The sequence below is a fragment of the Phoca vitulina genome, unplaced genomic scaffold (assembly GCF_004348235.1).
Source record: "Phoca vitulina isolate PV1807 unplaced genomic scaffold, GSC_HSeal_1.0 scaffold32, whole genome shotgun sequence".
Taxonomy (NCBI): domain Eukaryota; kingdom Metazoa; phylum Chordata; class Mammalia; order Carnivora; family Phocidae; genus Phoca; species Phoca vitulina.
In genome coordinates this window covers 12,554,579-12,574,389 of record NW_022589735.1, presented here as the reverse complement: position 1 = coordinate 12,574,389, position 19,811 = coordinate 12,554,579, and the positions used below count along the sequence as shown (strand labels likewise).

Genomic DNA, 19,811 nt, shown 5'->3' with positions numbered 1-19,811 from the left:
TGCTTGTGCGTTAGGTATCATATCCAAGAAACCATTGCCTTGACTATTCCTCTATTTTTTTCTATGAGTTTGACAGTTCTGGCTCCTACGTTCAGGTCTTCGGAATATTATTTTTTGTGTGTAAGATGAAGTAGGGGTCTAATTTCATACCTATGTACATGGATATCTAGTTGTCCCAGCACCCTTTGTTGAAAAGACTACTCTTTCTCCATTGAAATGTCTTGGCACCCTTATCAAAAATCAAATGACCATAACTGGAAGGGTTTATTTCTGGACTCTCACTGTTATTCCACTGATCTTGACATCTATCCTTATGCCAATACATCATCTTGATTACTGTATTTTTGTACCAAGTTATCAGGAAGTATGGGTCCTCAAAATTTGTTCTTTTTCATGACTGTTTCAGCTGCTTTGAGTCCTCCACAGTTCATCTAAATTTCAGGATCAGCCTGTCGATTTCTGCACAGAAGCCAGGTGACATTTTGAAAGGGACTGCAATCAATCTGTAGATTACTTGGGCAGTATTGCTCTTAGGCTGTAACAATACTAAGTTTTCCAGAAAGTGAAAATGGGACGTCTTTACATCTACTCAACGATACTTTGTAGTATTCTGTGTGAAAGACTTCACCTCCTTTTGTTAATTTTTTTTTTAAGATTTTATTTTTAAGTAACCTCCACACCAATGTGGGGCTCCACCTCACAACTCAGAGATGAAGAGTTGCATGCTCTACCTACTGAGCTAGCCAGGTGCCCCTGTTTAATTGATTATTAGGTATTTTATTCTTTTAGGGGTACCTGGGTGTTCAGTCAGCTGAGCGTCTGCCTTCGGCTTGGGTTGTAAACTCAGCCCGCATCAGGCTCCCCGCTCAACAGGGAATCTGCTTCTCCCTCTGCTCCTGCCCTCTGCTTGTGCTCTTTCTCCCAAATAAATAATAAAATCTTTCTTAAAAAAGGTATTTTATTCTTTTTGACACTACTGTAAACGCAATTGTCTTCAGAATTTTATTTCCAGGTTGTTCATCGTTAAGGTATAGGAATACAAGTGATTTTTGTATAGTGATCTTGAATCCTGCAACCTGACCTTACTTAATAGCTCTAATGGTTTGTAAACTTCCTGTTTAAAAGCAACACCTGGAGTGCCTGGGTGGCTCAGTTGGTTAAGCATCTGACTCTTGATCTTAGGGTCTTGAGTTCAAGCCCTGCACTGGGCTCCATGCTGGGCATGGAGCCTACTTTATTTATATATATATATATATAAATAAATGGCAATGCCTTCGGGATGGGGAAAATAAACAAATAAAAGCAACACCTTTATAGTAAAACACCTGGCAGATTTAGTAGTCAAGTCTCATTTTAGGCTAGGGTTAGTCAAAATTCAGCAAAATCGCCAAAAACCGACAGTCAATATTATCTCTGAAAACTTCTTTAAGAAGCCGTAAAGTGGAGCACGCAAAATTCTGTGCCTACAACCCTTGTCAGTCGTATATACGTAAAATGTGAAAGGAGAAGAACAGACCTAAGTCTTCCATTCCATATTCACTCTAGGTCCTGTCAATCCCTGCACCTATTTAAAGTGTGACTTTTCTGTTTTTAATTTGCCAAACACTTCTGATAGAAATCAAGAAATGTATTATCTTGATAGGATTTCCCTTTGGTCATTTAGGGGGAAAATGACGTGCTTTTCCAAATTATGCTCCTAAGTTTGCAGTCTCCCCATTCATAACTGCATCCCTTTTCTCTTTTACTTGGACATTCAAACAAACATGGCTGGTGTCCCCACCGAAAGGAGAAAAACCCAACTTTGAGATTTCATATCCATAGAGGAGGGAACAGCAATGCTCATGAGAAAGCCAACACTTACCAAACCTCTCCTGCACCATAAGGGCCACCTGTTTTCCCACCTGGGTGCTCCCGGTGAAGGACAGCAGGTTCACCCGCTCATCTTTGGCCATTGCTGTGCTGCAGGGGAATAAACAAGGTCACCCAGGCAGAGAAGCCCAGCAATGGCGCCACCTACTGGCACCAGGCCAGAGCACTCTGACACGATTCCTCTCCACAATACGGTAAGTCTATCCCAAGAGTGCGAGGGAAGGTCTTCATGGAAATGAACTAGATTTTCACAAGCAGAACCATACAGTCCAACAAGCTAACCTGGTTTGGGAGCTCTGTGTAAACAGAAATCACCTTGAGGACACTGTTAAGGATGAAAGTCCTGGGGTACCTGGGTGGCTCAGTTCATTAAGCTGCCGACTCTTGGTTTCGTCTCAGGTCATGATCTCAGGGTCCTGGGATCTAGCCCCACATCGGGCTCCACACTCAGTGGGGTGTCTGCTTCAGGATTCTCCCTCCTTCTGTCCCTCCTCCCACTCACTCTTGAATGCTCTCTCTTTCTCAAATATTTAAAAAAATAAAGGATGAAAGTCTTTCCTATACATCATAACCTTAGTATTTCCTTGGTGAGCACCCCAATTATGTTGCAGACTCCTAAACTATTAATTCCTTTAAGAATTAAAAGTCTGAAGGGTGCCTGGGTGGCTCAGTCGTTGGGCGGCTGCCTTCGGCTCAGGTCATGATCCCAGGGTCCTGGGATCGAGTCCCGCATCGGGCTCCCTGCTCAGTGGAGAGCCTGCTTCTCCCTCTCCCTCTGCCTGCCACTCCCCTGCTTGTGCTCTCTCTCTCTCTGTGTCAAATAAATAAATAAAATCTTAAGAAAAAAAAGAATTAAAAGTCTGAACACTATAGGGAAACATCCTAAGTATCTCTCATGGAAGCTCACTTTAAATAAAGACTGTGCTAGGACTTCCAGTTACCTCTAAGAAATATAGACCAGACACTATAGATCCGAATCTCTTGGCTCTGGGTTCTGGGCTTCAAAGGGCTTGGTATGGGCCAAGCAGATCAGCCACAACATGAGACTAACCGTAGGGCTGGGACAGCTTGATGGGATAATGCATGCAGATGTCCCCAGGTTCAGCCCAGCAAACATGAGCCTGATACTCAGAGAGGCTGTTACTTAAGGCACGCCTGCAAACACTCCTCCATCTGAGCTGGTCCAAGACCCATGTGAAGGACTGGATGCTCAAAGAGCACAGAAGACTAGGTCTTTTGTTACAACGTTGTAAATGACATGTAGATGATATTTCACTAAGTACTCTACATGTAGAAGTTGTATTTCTTAATATTTTTTTCATTTCTATCAAAAGGACAAATGTATTATTCCTTTTTGAGACTGACCAGTAAGTGGAGTAGCATGGTAAGTGAAGGAGGGAGACGAACGTGTCAACCAAACCAGGCCTGACTCCGCTGAGAGCACACCTAATTGAAGTCTAGGCCAGTAGGAGTAACTTCAACTTTCATCACGGATCAGGGCAATTACAGGTCCCGGCATAAGAAGAGGCTCAGATACCGTGCTAAGTTAAAGAAACCAGACACAAAGCCCACATGTTGTAGGATTCCATTTACATGACATGTCCTCCAAAAGGCACATCTATAGAGACAGAAGGTAGATGAGTGGTTGCCAGGGGGAAGGGAGGGGATGCCAAGTGAGCGCTAATGGGGAGGAGGTTCCTTTTTGGTATAATGAAAATGTTCTCGAAGACAATAACGGTGACGGTTGCACAACACTGTGAATATTCTAAAAACCGCTCAATTGTACCTTTTTAAAGAGAGAATTTTATGGTATGTGAATTATATAGCCATTTTCTAAAAACAATACATATATTTTTTTTTTTTTTATTTTGATTTATTTATTTGACACAGAGAGAGAGATAGCGAGAGCAGGAACACAAGCAGGGGGAGTGGAAGGGGGAGAAGCAGGCTTCCTGCCGAGCAGGGAGCCCGATGCGGGGCTCGATCCCAAAAACAATACATATTTTAAAAGATGCCATATCCCCAGAGGTCCCTTTTTTGTTCAGCTGAGGAACCTAGACAACAGGACAGGTTCTCAGCTGAAGGAGTGAGACACCAGACTCCAATTCCACAGTTTTGCTTTCTAAGTAAGCACCTCTACAAACTAAGTGGCAGGAAGCCACAGACTTCCCAAAGTTACAGGAGTTTCTTATTTTAGGCTATAAACACCTCACAAAACTAGCTCTGGGCAATTAAAAAGATAATTCTTACTCATCCTCCAATAAAGCAAAGCCCAATGACGTATGTGGTAATAACGATCGGAAAAAACCCCTCTCCCCTCCTCAGCTGTCCTGGATTTCATTACTCTAATAAAGATGATCCTAACCAATCGACCCGGAGTCCTTCAACAGAAAGCTGCTCTGGGCCCAATGACCTACCCGATGTCCACTCCACCACAGGTCAGGGAACAGATCGCACCAGGCAGCTGGTTGTCCTCCAGGACCTTGGCTATTATCCTAGAAAGGGAAAAACAATTTCTAAGAAAGGGAACAATTTCATTTCTAAGGGTTTTTTTAAACTAGGAATAATTTCCCACCACCTGACTTTCCTGTTGCGACTCTCTCCCCCATCCCTTACCTCCCGCCCCAAACATGCAGGCCTGGACGTCACCTGACATATTAGACGCAAGATTTTCCAACACCTTAAAAGTACAACTTATTTTCCCTAAAATCTTAAGAAGAAAAATACATGGGGCACCTGGGTGACTCAGTCGGTAAAGCGTCTGACTCCTGATTTCAGCTCAGGTAATGATCTCAGGGTCGGGAGATCCAGCCCTGCATCAGGCTCCACACTGGGTGTGGGGCCTGCTTAAGATTCTCTCTCCCCCTCTCTCTGTCCCTCCCTGCCCCCCCCCCACTTCTCTCTTAAAAGAAAAAAGAAAAATACATGCAAAAAAGTAAAAAACACAATGCACTGATCAGGTAGCTCAAGTGTTCATTGTTTTCAAAGATTTTCTGCCCAACTCTGAACACATGGCTGGATTCAAGATGGCAGACTGATCATAAGGCATTTTTTTGGTCTCTTGCCCCAAGTCCATTAAAATGAGGGAAAGACATAAAAAGGAATAAGGACCATAACCTAGAAAAACGAAGAAAAGGAAAGGTGGTTCCCATCAGCAAATGAGAAGGTTCAACAGATCGCTGCAAAGAGATACCACAGCCAGGGAAGTGGTTGAGGATGAAACAGGGACTCTTGTAACTTCATGTCCCTTGTGGGTAGCTAAAAGCTCTGCCTACGGAATTGTTCCAAGACATTGTGGGTCCTGTGGGTCAGCTGTCTGTCAAATAAATAAAATCTTAAAAAAAAAAAATTATCTAAAGAGTTGGCCATGTTCCTATATGAACATTTCAAATCCTCAGACTGTTTATTTTTTATTTTTATTTTTTTTTAAAGATTTTATTTATTTATTAGACAGAGACACAGTGAGAGAGGGAACACAAGCAGGGGGAGTGGGAGAGGGAGAAGCAGGCTCCCTGCAGAGCAGGGAGCCCGATGTGGGACTCGATCCCAGGATCCTGGGATCATGACCTGAGCCGAAGGCAGATGCTTAATGACCAAGCCACCCAGGCGCCCCCCTCAGACTATTTAGCGCAAATACAAAAATAAGCTCAAAGCAGCAATCACTTAGAACGTTTGGAACTGTTATCAAAATAGGTATTTTAAACCAGCTGCTTAATAACAACTGGCAAGTCTCTTCACTATATCGAGAGTAACTGTTTTGAGTTTTTTGTTTTTTAAACTGCCTGGGAGGCAGCCCTTTCTGCCCACAGGTCCTGCCCCCGTGCTTTAATAAAACCTTACCTTTTTGCACCCAGAAAAAAACAAAAACAAACAAACAAACAAAAACCCTGTAATAAAAAACCCAAAAAATAAAAAAAACTGCCTAGGAACCTCATTTTTATAGCTGTGTCCTGTCCCATGTCTCATGTGTTTTGCAGATTACAGTTGTCTGTAATACTTAAAAGTATAATTATAATAATAAATTTTAATTATAAGTCAATAATTATTTAATTATTCAATTTAATTATCTTGCCTTGGAGGATAAAGTTTCCTCAATATCACATATTCCTTTCAAGTAAATACTAACACACACTACTCTCTTTTTCAGCCCACGTTTCAATTCCTAAGCCACTGTCCCTAAATGAACTTCTAACATTAAGGACCCTCTTCCTTAATGCTTCCTATGAGCAATCCTATCAGAGAAGGCAGACCATGCAACCGATGGGACATCAAGGACCGTCAACAATCATCACTCTACATGGGAAGGTATCCTCTTCTATACAGACTCTAAATTCCACAATGACAGATCAGTAACACTGATTTTATGACCTAATCAGAATTGTCAAGTTCTCAAAAATGAACTAAAAATATTTTGTAATCCAAGAATGAAGTACATTTTAGACATTGTTAGAATCAGTAGAACAGTATTATCATTTCTTTCTGTTTTGCTAACCACTTATTAAACAAAAGCAATAAATGCAGTAGCTGGGTAGAAGTCAAAACCATGAACACGTTCAGCATTTACTAAATACAGCTCCTAAATTGCACGACTTCCTTTCCACTGGATTTGTTTTTATTTCCCAAGTGACATAAAGGTTTATAAGAGCTCAATTTCAACATGTTAATCAATATCTGGCATGTTTCCAAAGAGTTCAATGATACGGCTCTGAAAGAGCTCCATATGCTGTAAAATGATTATCAAAATATTATTACAATCAAAGGAGAAAGAGGCTATCCAAGTTCCATGCTTAAGTAAATGTGACCCTTCCACACTGAATTAAAAATCAGGGCCTACTAATCACTCTTTGAGATTACTCAACACTCAGGAAAAAGAAAACCACACATACTTACTTTGTGACGGCTACACTAATGAGCGAAGTTGTTGGAGCTCCTTTCCTTGACAGGGTTAAAAAAAAAAAAAAAGGCAACTTAATTTGGTGGAAATCATAAGTACCTTTTACTGTCAAGCAGAACCAAAAGTCTTTGTGACAAGTTCTGTCCAATTAGACCACGGAGCCTAGTAACTGAAATCAGAATCTGTCCTCCTCCAGCTTTGTGTCTCTGGGACCCAAGGGACTATAAAATTTTGAAAAACATGAAAATGACAATTTTGAACCTGCTTGCTGCACTGAACACAGGAACTGTTACATTAACCTTTGTCACAGGAACTGTTACATTAACCTTTGTCAATTATGGAAATGTTAATCTATCAACATGAACTTCAGAAGTTCCCCAGAAGAAGGCTCACAGGGCTGAGAACAGCCATACGACTAGTCTTTATGCATTCAAATACCGGAAAGCGTGGGTCTCTTTGGCAACATGGTGCCTAATCATTAATCTCCCAACGATGCCTGGCTTTTGTAGACAGTCTGTGAATATATTCAACTGAACACAACATTACAGTTAAGGGAATAAGTGGGATAGACGCCAAATAGGCCAAGACAACTCTCCTGGCTTTCCTGATCTCACCATGGAAGCTAAAAACAGGGAAGTGTTTTGCCATCTACGAAACAGACATTTCCCAACTAACTTCTACTATCACATATTTTATAAAGATGTGAAAGTTAATTATCAATGGGAACACTGGCCAAGGGCTGCACAATCACTTTGAGATTCGCTATGAAATTTTTATTGTGGGGGGGGGGGCCAAATTTCACAAAGAAGGTTGTGACTCTTTCCACCAACTTTTTAACTTAGTTTTGTTCCTAGAGTGGGGTATAAAGAATACATCTGGGTCTTTGTTCCCAGTTTCTGAAATAGCATCAGAACCCCTCGGAATTTCCCGGAGTGTCTTTGTTATGCTAACGAGGTGACTTGATGGGGGGTGGTTGCTAGCCAGCTGCCAGACAGGGGGGGGGGGGGGGGTCTGGTCACCATAACATCCAACGATGTGATTAGAGGGTTGTAGAGGGTTGGAACTTTCAGCCCTCCCTGACTCCACCTATGGGGAAGGGAGGAGGGCTGAGAGAGTCCAATCACATGTCCAACAATTTAATCAACTGTGCCTTTTTAAGGAAATCCCAAGAAAAACTGTAGACACCAAGATCAGTGCAGCTTCTTTGGTAGGTAGGGTGACATGCCCCAGCTAAACTGGGAGAAGGCATGGAAGCTCTGCATCTGGGACCCTTCTACACCTTACCCTATGTGTATCCTTTAAAATCAAACTATAATCAAGTGCCTGGTTAGCTCAGTTGGTAGAGTATGAGACTTTTAAAATAAAACTGTAATCATTAAACATAGCATTGTCTTGAGTTCCGTGGGTCATTCTAGTGAATTATTGAAACTGAGGATTCGTGGGGACCTCCTAATTTATACAAGGCTGGCCAGAACTGCAGGTGACCTGGGGACACTTGTGGCTTTTACCTGAAGTGGAAACAGCCTGTGGAAGACTGAGCCCTGAAATCTATAGATCCTGACACTAACTCTTACAGTATACTCACTTGGGGTGGAAAGAGCTGGAAACAAGAGTGGGCACAAGCCTTTGCCAAAAAAAAAAAAATAAGGCAAAAAAATTAATTCTACCAATGGCAAAATACATAATAATAAAAACTCAGCACTGTACAACTAGCAGGTGTGTGTGACTTACATGTTCATTGAAGAGTCGGATATTAGAAAACATTTCAATACATTTAAAATCCTTTGAGGAGTACCTGAAAATGGCTACTTTTATCATTTTACTACTGCGTAAGAAGGTGAGGTCTTACCAAAGGCAGACGTTCCCACAGATCATTGCGATGGCATTGTTCCAGCCATACACTGCCACCGGGAAGTTGAACGCAGTGATGATGCCAACCAGGCCTACAGGATTCCACTGTTCAATGAGCGCGTGGCCAGGTCCTGAGGACACGGGATGGGGCAGAACATGTTAAGCACATCATCTTAATGCATTTGATGGTAATAATAACAACAGAGTCTGAAATCATTCAGAGAAAGAAGGTGCACCAGACCCAGTGGGGATTCCAGAGGCCTTGCAATGGATCACTTTACACAGGTACATTAATTAGCATACAATAAAGCTGTTACTACTATGCTAGCTTATACACTGTACGGATACCATTATGCCTCTGATCCTCACAGGAGCTCTGTGTGGAGCAGGGCAGCATCAGCACCATCTGGGAGACAAGAAAACTTCAAAGAGGCGATGAGAGGTGCCCTGGATGATGTGCATGCCAAGGGCACGACCCAGGACCTGTGACTCCTGTTCTTTACATTGCCTGTAAAGCCCTTGGCCAACCTCTCCAAAGAGAGACAAGGTGGCTCATTTGTAAGAAAAAAGAATAGCTCTAAGAATTACATGTATGTTAAATGAAGTGCACAAGTCTTTACGTTCATATAAGAAAATGAGAAATACAAAGAAAAATATGTATCTTATGGGCGCCTGGGTGGCTCAGTCGTTAAGTGTCTGCCTTTGGCTCAGGTCATGATCCTAGGGTCCTGGGATCGAGTCCCACATCGGGCTCCCTGCTCGGCCGGAAGCCTGCTTCTCCCTCTCCCCTGCCACTCCCCGTGCTTGTGTTCCCTCTCTTGCTGTGTCTCTGTCAAATAAATAAAATCTTAAAAAAAAAAATCTATTAGAAAAATATGTATCTTATATACAAATTCTAAATGTAACATCACCCACCATCCCACAAGGGGCGTATTTTAATCAAAGGCAGCCGGAGCAGTGAACTGGAACAGTAAGGTGACAGCTCACAAACAGAGTTAAAACCACAGACCGACTGGGAAGGTAGCGCTCCCAGCCGTCCATCTTTCTGGCCACACTCTCGCTGTGGGAACACAGAACCCAGTAGTAGCTGCCCTCCCTCCCAGGCCCCCTTTAGCTGAGCTCAATCCCCCTAGAGATGATGTGCTGACACAGCCTCTTCCTGGCCCCTCCCGTCATCCTCCTCCCCACGGAGGCCAGCGCAGCCCTGATGCCCTCCGTCCCCTGCTTACAAGCCTGTGGTGTCTGGATGGCTATTGTAGCTGTCCTCAGGACAAAGTCCAAGTCCCTCAGCAGGACGGGTCCCTTCCCGGGACTCCATCACCACCCAGTCTCTCCCCTCACACGGTGCCCTCAAGCTATGCTGAAGCAAGGCAGTTGCCCAAATAAGCCACGTCCTCCCACCTTAAATCACAGACTTCTTCCCAGTGTCAGAGCCACCCCTGCCCCAGCACCCCACCCATCTCCTCCTTGAGGCCTGACCTTGCATTACCGTCTCCTAGGGGCGTTTCCTGACTGCCTCACAAGGCTGGCTCAGGGTCATCACCCTCCCCTGTACCCCATCACAGCACCTACCATGCTCTGTTACAATTATCCCATTACTTGTCTCCCACTTGCTTCCCACCCTAAAACATAAGGTACCTTGAAGCGTACAAATTCCTTCAGGACAGGGCACCTGGGTGGCTCCGTGACTAAGCCTCTGACTCTTGATTTTGGCTTAGGTCATAATCTCAGGGTGGTGAGATCAAGCCCCATGTAAGGCTCTGCACTGGGCGTGAAGTCTGCTTAAGATCCTCTCTCTCCCTCTCCCCCTACCCATGCCCCACTAATATGCACACTTGCTTCCTCTCTCAATCAATTAATTAATTCCTTCAGGACAAGGACAATGCCTTACTGGTCAAGTATCACTATCAGTTCACCTGGCACTTGGTACACACTCAGTAAGCATTTACTACATTAATGAAATCAAAGTTACCCGCAAAGCCTCTGCATAGATAGATGAATAACTTCCTCTTCTAAAAAATGTCCCAACAACTGAAAAAGATTTTAATTGGTGAGGCAGACATCTCAGTAGGTATAAATCAAAGAAGTTCCTTGTTTGCTCATGTGTACTTCTCCAAACTGGCAATTTACTTTTTTAACTAGAAAAGCCTATTGAAAATGATTAGTAACGGGGCACCCAGGTGGCTCAGTCGGTTGGGTATCTGCCTTCGGCTTAGGTCATGACCCCTAGGGTCCTGGGATTCAACGCCACATGGGGCTCCCTGCTCAGCAGGGAGTCTTCTTCTCCCTCTCCTTTTGTCCCTCCTCCCCACTTGTGCTCTTTCTCACTCTCTCAAATAAATAAGATCTTAAAAAAAAAAGAAAAAATGATCAGTAACATAAAATTCATCTTGGATAATGGGAATCATTGTTATATACCTAATTAAGGACAGTAAAAAAAAAATTCCAATTCTTTCCACCATTAGGAAATTTGCCAAATATGCCAAGAAAAAACAGGAAAATGTGCTCTTTAAAAAAATATATTACTGGGCGCCTGGGTGGCTCAGTTGGTTAAGCGACTGCCTTCGGCTCAGGTCATGATCCTGGAGTCCCGGGATCGAGTCCCGCATCGGGCTCCCTGCTCGGCAGGGAGTCTGCTTCTCCCTCTGACCCTCCTCCCTCTCATGCTCTCTGTCTCTCATTCTCTCTCTCTCAAATAAATAAATAAAATCTTTAAAAAAAAAAAAAATATATATTACTTTTCCTGATTATAAATGTAATGTAATTTCCATCACGGAAATTTTTGAAAATAGAGAAAAACAGACAGTAACAACCATCAATAATTCTGCTACACACAGACAACCAGTCACTGCTCTGGCTGACTTGCACCCCTTGGTACTTTCTTTTCTTTTTTTTTTAAGATTTTAGTTATTTATTTGACTGAGAGATAAAGAGAGCCAGAGAGCACAAGTGGCAGGGGGAGAATGGCAGAGGGAGAGGGAGAAGCAGGCTCCCTGATGAGAGTGAGCCCAATGCGGGGCTTGATCCCAGGACCTCGGGATCATGACCCGAGCTGAAGGCAGACGCTTAACTGACTGAGCCACCCAGGCACCCCAGCGTGGTACTTTCTCTGCAGACATGCAGTCGCCTGTTTTGCTCCATTAACATCGCCAACGTTACAGATCACAAAAACCCTTATCCTCACTGTTGAAACCTCCTCTGAGTACAAGGTCAGTCCCTGCAACATAGAGTACAGCAAAAAATTGGAAATGCCCTACATATATCCATCCTTTGGGAACTGGCTTAAAAAATTAGCGTCCTCACAACCAACAGAAAGGCATAAAAAAAGATGAAGTCCCTTACTGGAATAATAAGCAACAATTTCTAAGACACACTAAGTAAAAAATTAGTACAGAACAGACCATATAGCTTGCTAATGTTGGTGTTCCTAAAGGACACGTGTTTGCCTGCAAAACCTCTAAAAAGATAAAGAAGAAACCAGAAACATTCACTATTTCCATGGGACTACTAGGGAGTATCCAGGGAGGTAGGAAGAAAATTTTTTCATCCTTTACCTTTTTATTCCTTTCCAATTTTGTGATACGAATTTATCACCTCTTAAAAAAAAAAAAATTAAAATAATTTAAGTAAATACAACTTTCTCGGGGCGCCTGGGTGGCTCAGTCAGTTAAGTGTCTGCCTGCGGCTCGGGTCATGATCCCAGGGTCCCACGTCGGGCTCCCTGCTCAGCGGGAAGCCTGCTTCTCCCTCTCCCACTCCCCCTGCTTGTGTTCCCTTTCTCGCTGTGTCTCTCTCTGTCAAAATAAATAAAATCCTTAAAAAAAAAAAAAAAAAAATACAACTTTCTCATAAAGTGTGGGGTTAGGGGCACCTGGGTAACTCAGTTGGTTAAGCATCTGCCTTAGGCTCAGATCATGATCCCAGGGTCCTGGGATCGAGCCCCATGTTAGGCTCCCTGCTCAGTGGGGATCCTGCTTCTCCCTCTGCCTCTCCCTCTGCCGCTCCCCCCCGGCTTGTGCTCTGTCAAATAAATACATAAAATCTTAAAAAAAAGAAAAAGAAACAAAGTGTGGGGTTAGGGGAGAGCAATCTCCATTAAGTATGACTTTTAAAATGTATTTTAAATACAAAATTAGCTTAACATTTGTCATATAAGGCATTTAGGTCATTTCAAATTTTTCCTATTGATACTACAATGAACACCTTTATATATAAACCTTTGTCATATTTCAGAGTATTTACTCAAATTAGTCTTGAAACTGGTATTAAACATTTTGGGCCCTTCGGATTTATTTTCAAATTGTTTTCCTGATGGACCGGTGATTCATGTTACCAAAAGTCCCCATAAAAGAGTGGCTATCTCACCCACGGACTTCCCAAAATGGAGTTTTAGCTTTAAAAACAGAAAAATTTGGGGCGCCTGGGTGGCTCGGTTGGTTGAGCGGCTGCCTTCGGCTCAGGTCATGATCCCAGGGTCCTGGGATCGAGTCCCACATCGGGCTCCCTGCTCAGTAGGGAGCCTGCTTCTCCCTCTCCCTCTGCCTGCCTCTCTGCCTGCTTGTACTCTCTCTCTCTGTCAAATAAATAAATAAAAATCTTTAAAAATAAATAAATAAATAAAAACAGAAAAATTTAACAGGTATCTTTTTTTTTTTTTTAAAGATTTTATTTATTTATTCATGAGAGACAGAGAGAGAGACAGAGGCAGAGGGAGAAGCAGGCTCCCCGCGGAGCAGAGAGCCTGATGCGGGACTCGATTCCAGGACCCTGGGATCATGACCTGAGCCGAAGGCAGACGCTTAACCGACTGAGCCACCCAGGCGTCCCTTTAACAGGTACCTTGATCTGATATTTTCACCTATTTTAATTTACATTTGTTAGTACAGATATTAAAGACATTTTCATATATTTACATGCTACATGCAATTCCTCTTCTGAAAATCATTCACAGCCAGGGCATTTTTTTTGGAGTACGGCCGAAGAGGACAGAAGTCTTAGCTTAACTGACTTCATTGCTTACTTTCAGAAGGCAAGATGGGTCCTCCAATCATCCTCGATAAGCCAACAGCATAATCACAGACATCCACGTACTCTTGAACTTCTCCCACACCTTCCACTAAGATTTTCCCCATCTCCAAAGACACCTAAAAAACCAAAAAGCTAAGACGCAATTTTGCAACACAATTCATGTTTTAAATACTAAATTTATGAGGCAGGGGTTGGGGGGGCTGGTGCAGAAGGAAGCAAACTGTATTTCTTGTCTATTTTGTGACGGTATAAACTACAGAAAGTCTGTTATTATCTTAATTTAAAAATCCATAAATTGTCTTTACTCTTCCCAGTTCATCTTGTTCATCTTTAAAGACATTTTTTAAATGTATGAACTGTTCTTACAATCTTAAACACAAATGCATAGCACCTTATTCTGCAACTCAAAGGAATGTCTATTCACTATGAAAATACTTTACCAAACTTCCTAGTATTTGGATCTTCTCCCGCAAAGCATCCCCAATCTGTCTCACTATTTCTCCTCGCTTCGGAGCAGGAACCTAAGAAGAGAAGGGAATCTTAGCATCTGATTCAAAGTGTAAACTTGTATCTGCAACACAGTATTAGACAAACATGCTCTAAGAGAGCTAACTACAAACCCAACAGACGACTTTCTGATCACATCCAAACTGTAATTATGGCATATCCCTAACACCAATCCCAGAGCCCCAGAAAACATCATCCAGATGATAGGTTTTTGGAGAGTAAGGGTCTGTGCCAAGTACAGAGAGAAATTCCATAACTGAACACAATGACTCTAAAAAAGCTTAAAATACCTTAAATACCAGTAAACCTTTATGATTCCCGATGACATTTTCTTATGGGTCAAACTGACTGCACAGCCAAACCCTAGAACAGTATTCCATAACCCATTCAAATTATGATTCACTATTTTCTGAGCACCTACTATGTGACAGGAATAATGCCAGGCACTGGGGCAAAAATAAACGAGGCGTTCGTGGAGCTAATAATCTTACTGAATCTTACTATAAGTGCAATGGGAAGTCTTTAATGGTTTTTAAGGAGATGACTTGCTTTACCTTTTTTTTTCCCCAAAGATTTTTTTTTTTTAATTAAGTAAGCTTTATGCCTAAACTGGGGCTTGAACTCAAGACCCCAAGATCAAGAGTTGCATGCTCCACCGACTGAGCCAGCCAAGTGCCCCTGCTTTGCCTTTTATTAAGATTGCTGTGCAGGGGGCACCTGGGTGGCTCAGTCAGTTAATCGTCTGAGTCCAACTCTTTTTTTTTAAATTCTTTTTTTTTTTTAAGATTTTATTTATTTATTTGACAGAAAGAGACACAGTGCGAGAGAGGGAACACAAGCAGGGGCAGAGGGAGAGGGAGAAGGAGGCTTCCCACTGAGCAGGGAGCCCGATGCGGGGCTCGATCCCAGGACCGTGAGATCATGACCTGAGCCGAAGGCAGATGCTTAACGACTGAGCCACCCAGGCGCCCCTGAGTCCAACTCTTGATTTCAGCTCAGGTCATGATCTCAGGGTCCTGGGATCAAGCCCCACATCAGGCTCTGCACTCAGCACGGAATCTACGTGTCCCTCTCCCTCTGCTCCTCCCCCCACTCTCTCTCTCTCTAAAACAAAATCTTAAAAAAAAAAAATCAATGTGGGATAGGTAGAGCATATATTGGAGGGGAAGAGTAGAAGCAGGGAGACCAATTAAGAACATACTCTAGTGGCCTAGGCCAAAGATTACAGTAACTTAGTTGTAAAACTGAAGCAAGGGAGACTATAAAGTAGATTTGGGATTATTTTGGAAATAGAACGGACAGGACACAGTAACGGAATAGGTGTGGGAAATAAGGGAAGTGCAAGAACCATGGATGAAGCCCAGGTCTCTGGCTTGAAGTACAATTCCTGAGACGAGGAAGACTCAGAAGCGTCAGGGGTTTATGGAGGTAAAGAGTACAGGTTGGGCCACGTGAAGTTTGAGATGTGATTCACAAGTGGAGACATGACTTCCTCAACTGTGATCATCACTCCTCTCCAGCTCTTCCCAATTAACTCTGCCTCTCCTCCAGGGCAACTCTAAGGATGGCTTCCCGCAGGCTGGAGCCAGTCCCGCACCCCCTCTTAGAGAGAGCTATCACAGCACTGCTCACTGCTCAAAGGCCACCATCTCCCAGAGCCTGACCCAGAACTCAGGGCTCATCTTCACTGTTCTTCCCAAATAGATCACCAGGTCGTGATAGAGTGTTTCTGGAAGGTAACTTGGCATACCATTAACATTTAAACCATTCCTACCCTTTTACTAGGTAATTCCACTCCTGGATATCAAGCATATACGTAAGTGTACAACAGCAAAAGTACAACACTTAATCACAACGCCGTTTTCTAGCGGAGACAAACCAACCATCTTAATGTCCATCAACACATGACTGGTTAATTACGGAACAGCTATAAAATGGGATACTTCACAGTAAGGTAGATTCATACAGGAAAACTTTAAAGAGTTGTAACTGGAGAACAGAAAATAGCAAAATAATGCATACGATAACTAAACTTTTGCTTATATTTGAAGAAATATACAAGATGTTAAGAATGGTCATTTCTGGGGAATGGGACTTTTTGGGGGGATAGAATTATAACAGACTTCCGTTCCCCACATTTTCTATGTCTACAACAATTTGCCATTTTTACAATATATGCACTCTTTTGAAAACAAGAAACAAAAATTGCAATGTTACCTGAATTAGCACAGATCCTACACACTTCCTAGAGCCATGGGATGGGCTCAAATGAGTTTAGCATACAGGTTTCTAAGTTTAGCAAACTGGTTAACATCAACCAGAATGGCCAATACACATGGCCCTTTACATTGTATTCTGTGTATATATTATTCGGTCTCTAGCCAATCATTATTACACACTTTCTATGTGCCAGATATTCTGTTCTTCCCCAGGGATACCAGGGAAGACAGCTACAATTCTAGCCGACTAGAAACCACACCCCAATGGGGTGGTGGAGACAAGAAACAGGTGATTTCAATCTCATGTGGTGAGTGCTGTGCTGGAGAAGCTGGACTGTACAAGGGGAGAACCTAGCAGTGTTAACTTAGTGGTGCTTGGGGTTAGCGAGTGGGGAAGGAGGCGGCTTTCTGAAGAAGTTTAAAGTTGAGATCTAAGACCTCAGACATGATTGGTCCTTGCCAGGTAAAGAGGTAGAGAAAGTAAGAGGAAAATTATGGGCAACAGGAAACTCAGCATATGCAAAGGCGAAAAGGCAAGAGAAAATATGGAGGATTTTTGGAAAATTTAAAGGGTTGTTAAAAGAAGGAGAGAAAATTAGGGGCCACAATGCAAAGGACCTTATAAAGGATCCTCCAAAAAATACTGGGAAAATCACTAGAGGGTGTTAAATGGTAGGGGGGGAATCACAGTGCATTTTAAAATATCACTCCAGGGTCACCTGGCTGGCTCAGTGCATACAGCGTGCAACTCTTGATCTTGGGGTCATGAGTTCGAGTTCCACGTTGGGCTTAGAGCTTACTTAAAAAAATCACTCCAGTTATGGTCTAGAAAAGAGATCAGAGGGAGACAAGATTCACAGAGGAAGACCATTAGGCAAGACAAGGATGGTGACTTGTCTCAATTACAAAAACAGCAACAGAGATAAATGTAATTTTAAAACACTCAAGACTTGCTCACTGGCAAATGGTAATTGACAGATTCTCAACCCTGGGTAGATAGGAGAATCACCACCCCTGAAACTTTTGGGCTAGATTCCATCCAAGACCATTCAAATGTAGAGCCTCTTCGTTTTTGTTCCAGCCTCCCAAATGACAAGGATAGAGTAGTAAGAATTGAGAAAGCCAGGAGCAGGTCTGGGGGGAGGGAAATGAAGGCAGAGCAGGCAACAAGATAGCCCCACCTCCCAGGTGAGCTTGACTGGTCCCAGCACAACAGACCATTCATAACCTCATGCCCTCCTGAGATGGGCAACCAGAGTCCTCATCCCTGCACACTGCACCTGTGAAGTTTTACTTAGAAAGAGCATCCCGGACAGCCACGAGGAAGGAATTATCAGCGCTGAGAGAATCATCAGCTGAGCCTTTGGGTAATAATACGAGGAAACCCATGTTGAAGAGCTTCCATGTAAATGGTATTCCTTCATTCACTTACAGATGGCCCATTACCAGCTGCCTGTCCTCACTCTGGCTCTTCCTCACCAGAGATGGATGGGACAAATGACACACTGGGGATGGAGAGGAGCCTCAATCGGTGGCATTCTGGGCTGAAACCAGTTCCTGAGAGAGAGCAGCAGAACCAGTATTCCCGTCCAGAGTCTCTGTGCTTAGGTATAGTGAGGAGAAAGAAATCAGCGTATATAATCTATCCTCCTATAATTTTATACTTTTTCCTTAAAGAGAAACATTCCCGTTGAGAAATTCCAGGCCTAATGCAAATGAACTCATTGAAACGGTGGTTTATCCTCACATAGGCAAGGCCAGCCAAAACCCATCAGGGCGAAGCAGAAGCAGCCCCACGCGAGTAAGGAGCCCGGAGGGTAAGTGCACAGACCAGGAGGGGATGAGCTTTGCTCTGTTCTTGTTTGAGGCACCAGCAGCCTCTAAGTCACTGCCCCATTGGCAGGAGCCCCGGAGGCGCGGTTAGGAAAGGCTCTGCCACTTCACTCAACTTTGAACTCAATTGCTTAACTCAAATTCTAACAAGTGGGATCCCCTACTGACTCCACCATCACCCAGGACAACAACCTGTTCCCACTGGGCAACCTCACTCTACTGGGAGATCTGAACAGTCCAGGACTTGGGAGAAAGCATGGTAGGTGCAGAGGCCGGGCACTGCTCAGTGAGAGCAGACTGCCACATGCAATCCTCAACAGGAAAATAGCAGTAACAAAAAAGTACAGCACCCTATTAAGGGAAGCATCACAATGTCAGCTGCCAGCCCCAGGGCAGAGCCAAGACTTGATTTAAAAACCAGTTCGGGAAAGGCAAGATCCTGAATCACACACACCTATAAGAGCCGTTTCTGGTCACAGGTTTCCCTGGCATTCAAAACAGTGTATGCAAACAGCGAATCCTAACACAAATTATGGACTTTAATTGATCGGCATTGGCTCTCCCATTGTAACCAATGCATGGCCCTAATGTAAGATGGTGGTAAGAGGGAAACGTGCTAAGTGTGATGAGGAGGTACAGGGACCCCGTTTGCTGCTCATCGCTCTGCTGACAGCGCTCAGACTGAGCCAGAACGTGCCACTTTGGCATGAGGATTATTTTGATCTGAAGGCAACCAAGGCCACCAGACTCAGGAAAAGCTTTTCTCGTCCCCCTTAACTGCCTAAAAGAACTTAAAAAGGGGATCTGTGCCAAGAAGCGAGTTATAACCAGAGATCACTTTTATAAGGAGAGACCTAAGCTGCATGGCAAGGAAAACATTTGCGTACCAAACATTTGCTCCTCTCACCTTCCTGTGAATTGCCTTCCTCCCCCCTCAAGGAGTCCCAGAGCTTTGGATGCATGGAAGCCTAGGAGTCTGGCTGCCCTTAGATCTTGGATCTTTCCTCACTGCCACCCCTCCCTGCCCCACAGGAGAAATTAAAATGTTTTTCTCCTGTGAATCTGTTTTATGCCAATTATTGGACCAGCCACAGAACAGAGAAGTGAAAAGCAAAAGATTTTTCCTCTCCTATGCCATAAACCTAAAGCTGCTCAAAAAAATAGCGTAATGAACTTTTCTGTAAATACCTCAGGCTGGATGCAGTGCTACGATAGGTCACAAAATTTTACACATGCCTCGTGTAATAATCACAACTATGAAACACATAAAAGACTGTAAGGAAATCCACAAAATCTAACTCCCAATACCCATTCTGTATAGAAGAAGATGAGGTAAGGGGATTCAATGTGATTATCTTAGTGTCTCATCCAATTTTGAGTAAATATGTATTACTTTTTTTTTAGGATTGTATTTATTTATTTGAGAGTGCATGGGGGGGGAACAGAGGGAGAAGCAGACTCCCCACTGAGCAGGGAGCCTACCCCAAGATCATGACCTGAGCAGAAGGTAGCCAGCCGCTTAACCAACTGAGCCACCCAGGTGCCTCAAATATGTATCACTTTTATGATCAAAAAGAAAACAAAAATTATTTTGCAAACAATAAATGACA

General features: G+C 43.3%; 1 protein-coding gene across 2 annotated transcripts in view; it reads right to left on the bottom strand.

Moving 5' to 3' along the window:
* Window positions 1-19,811, bottom strand: part of ALDH7A1 (aldehyde dehydrogenase 7 family member A1) — a 42,623-nt gene that overhangs the window by 18,652 nt on the left and 4,160 nt on the right. For both annotated transcript variants that reach the window (XM_032425160.1, XM_032425161.1), the window contains exons 4-9: window positions 14,083-14,163; window positions 13,635-13,758; window positions 8,613-8,745; window positions 6,760-6,804; window positions 4,287-4,364; window positions 1,862-1,959 (exon numbers count right to left, since the gene is read on the bottom strand). In XM_032425160.1, the coding sequence (XP_032281051.1) occupies window positions 1,862-1,959; window positions 4,287-4,364; window positions 6,760-6,804; window positions 8,613-8,745; window positions 13,635-13,758; window positions 14,083-14,163 (559 nt within the window). The remainder of the gene's footprint in view (window positions 1-1,861; window positions 1,960-4,286; window positions 4,365-6,759; window positions 6,805-8,612; window positions 8,746-13,634; window positions 13,759-14,082; window positions 14,164-19,811) is intronic.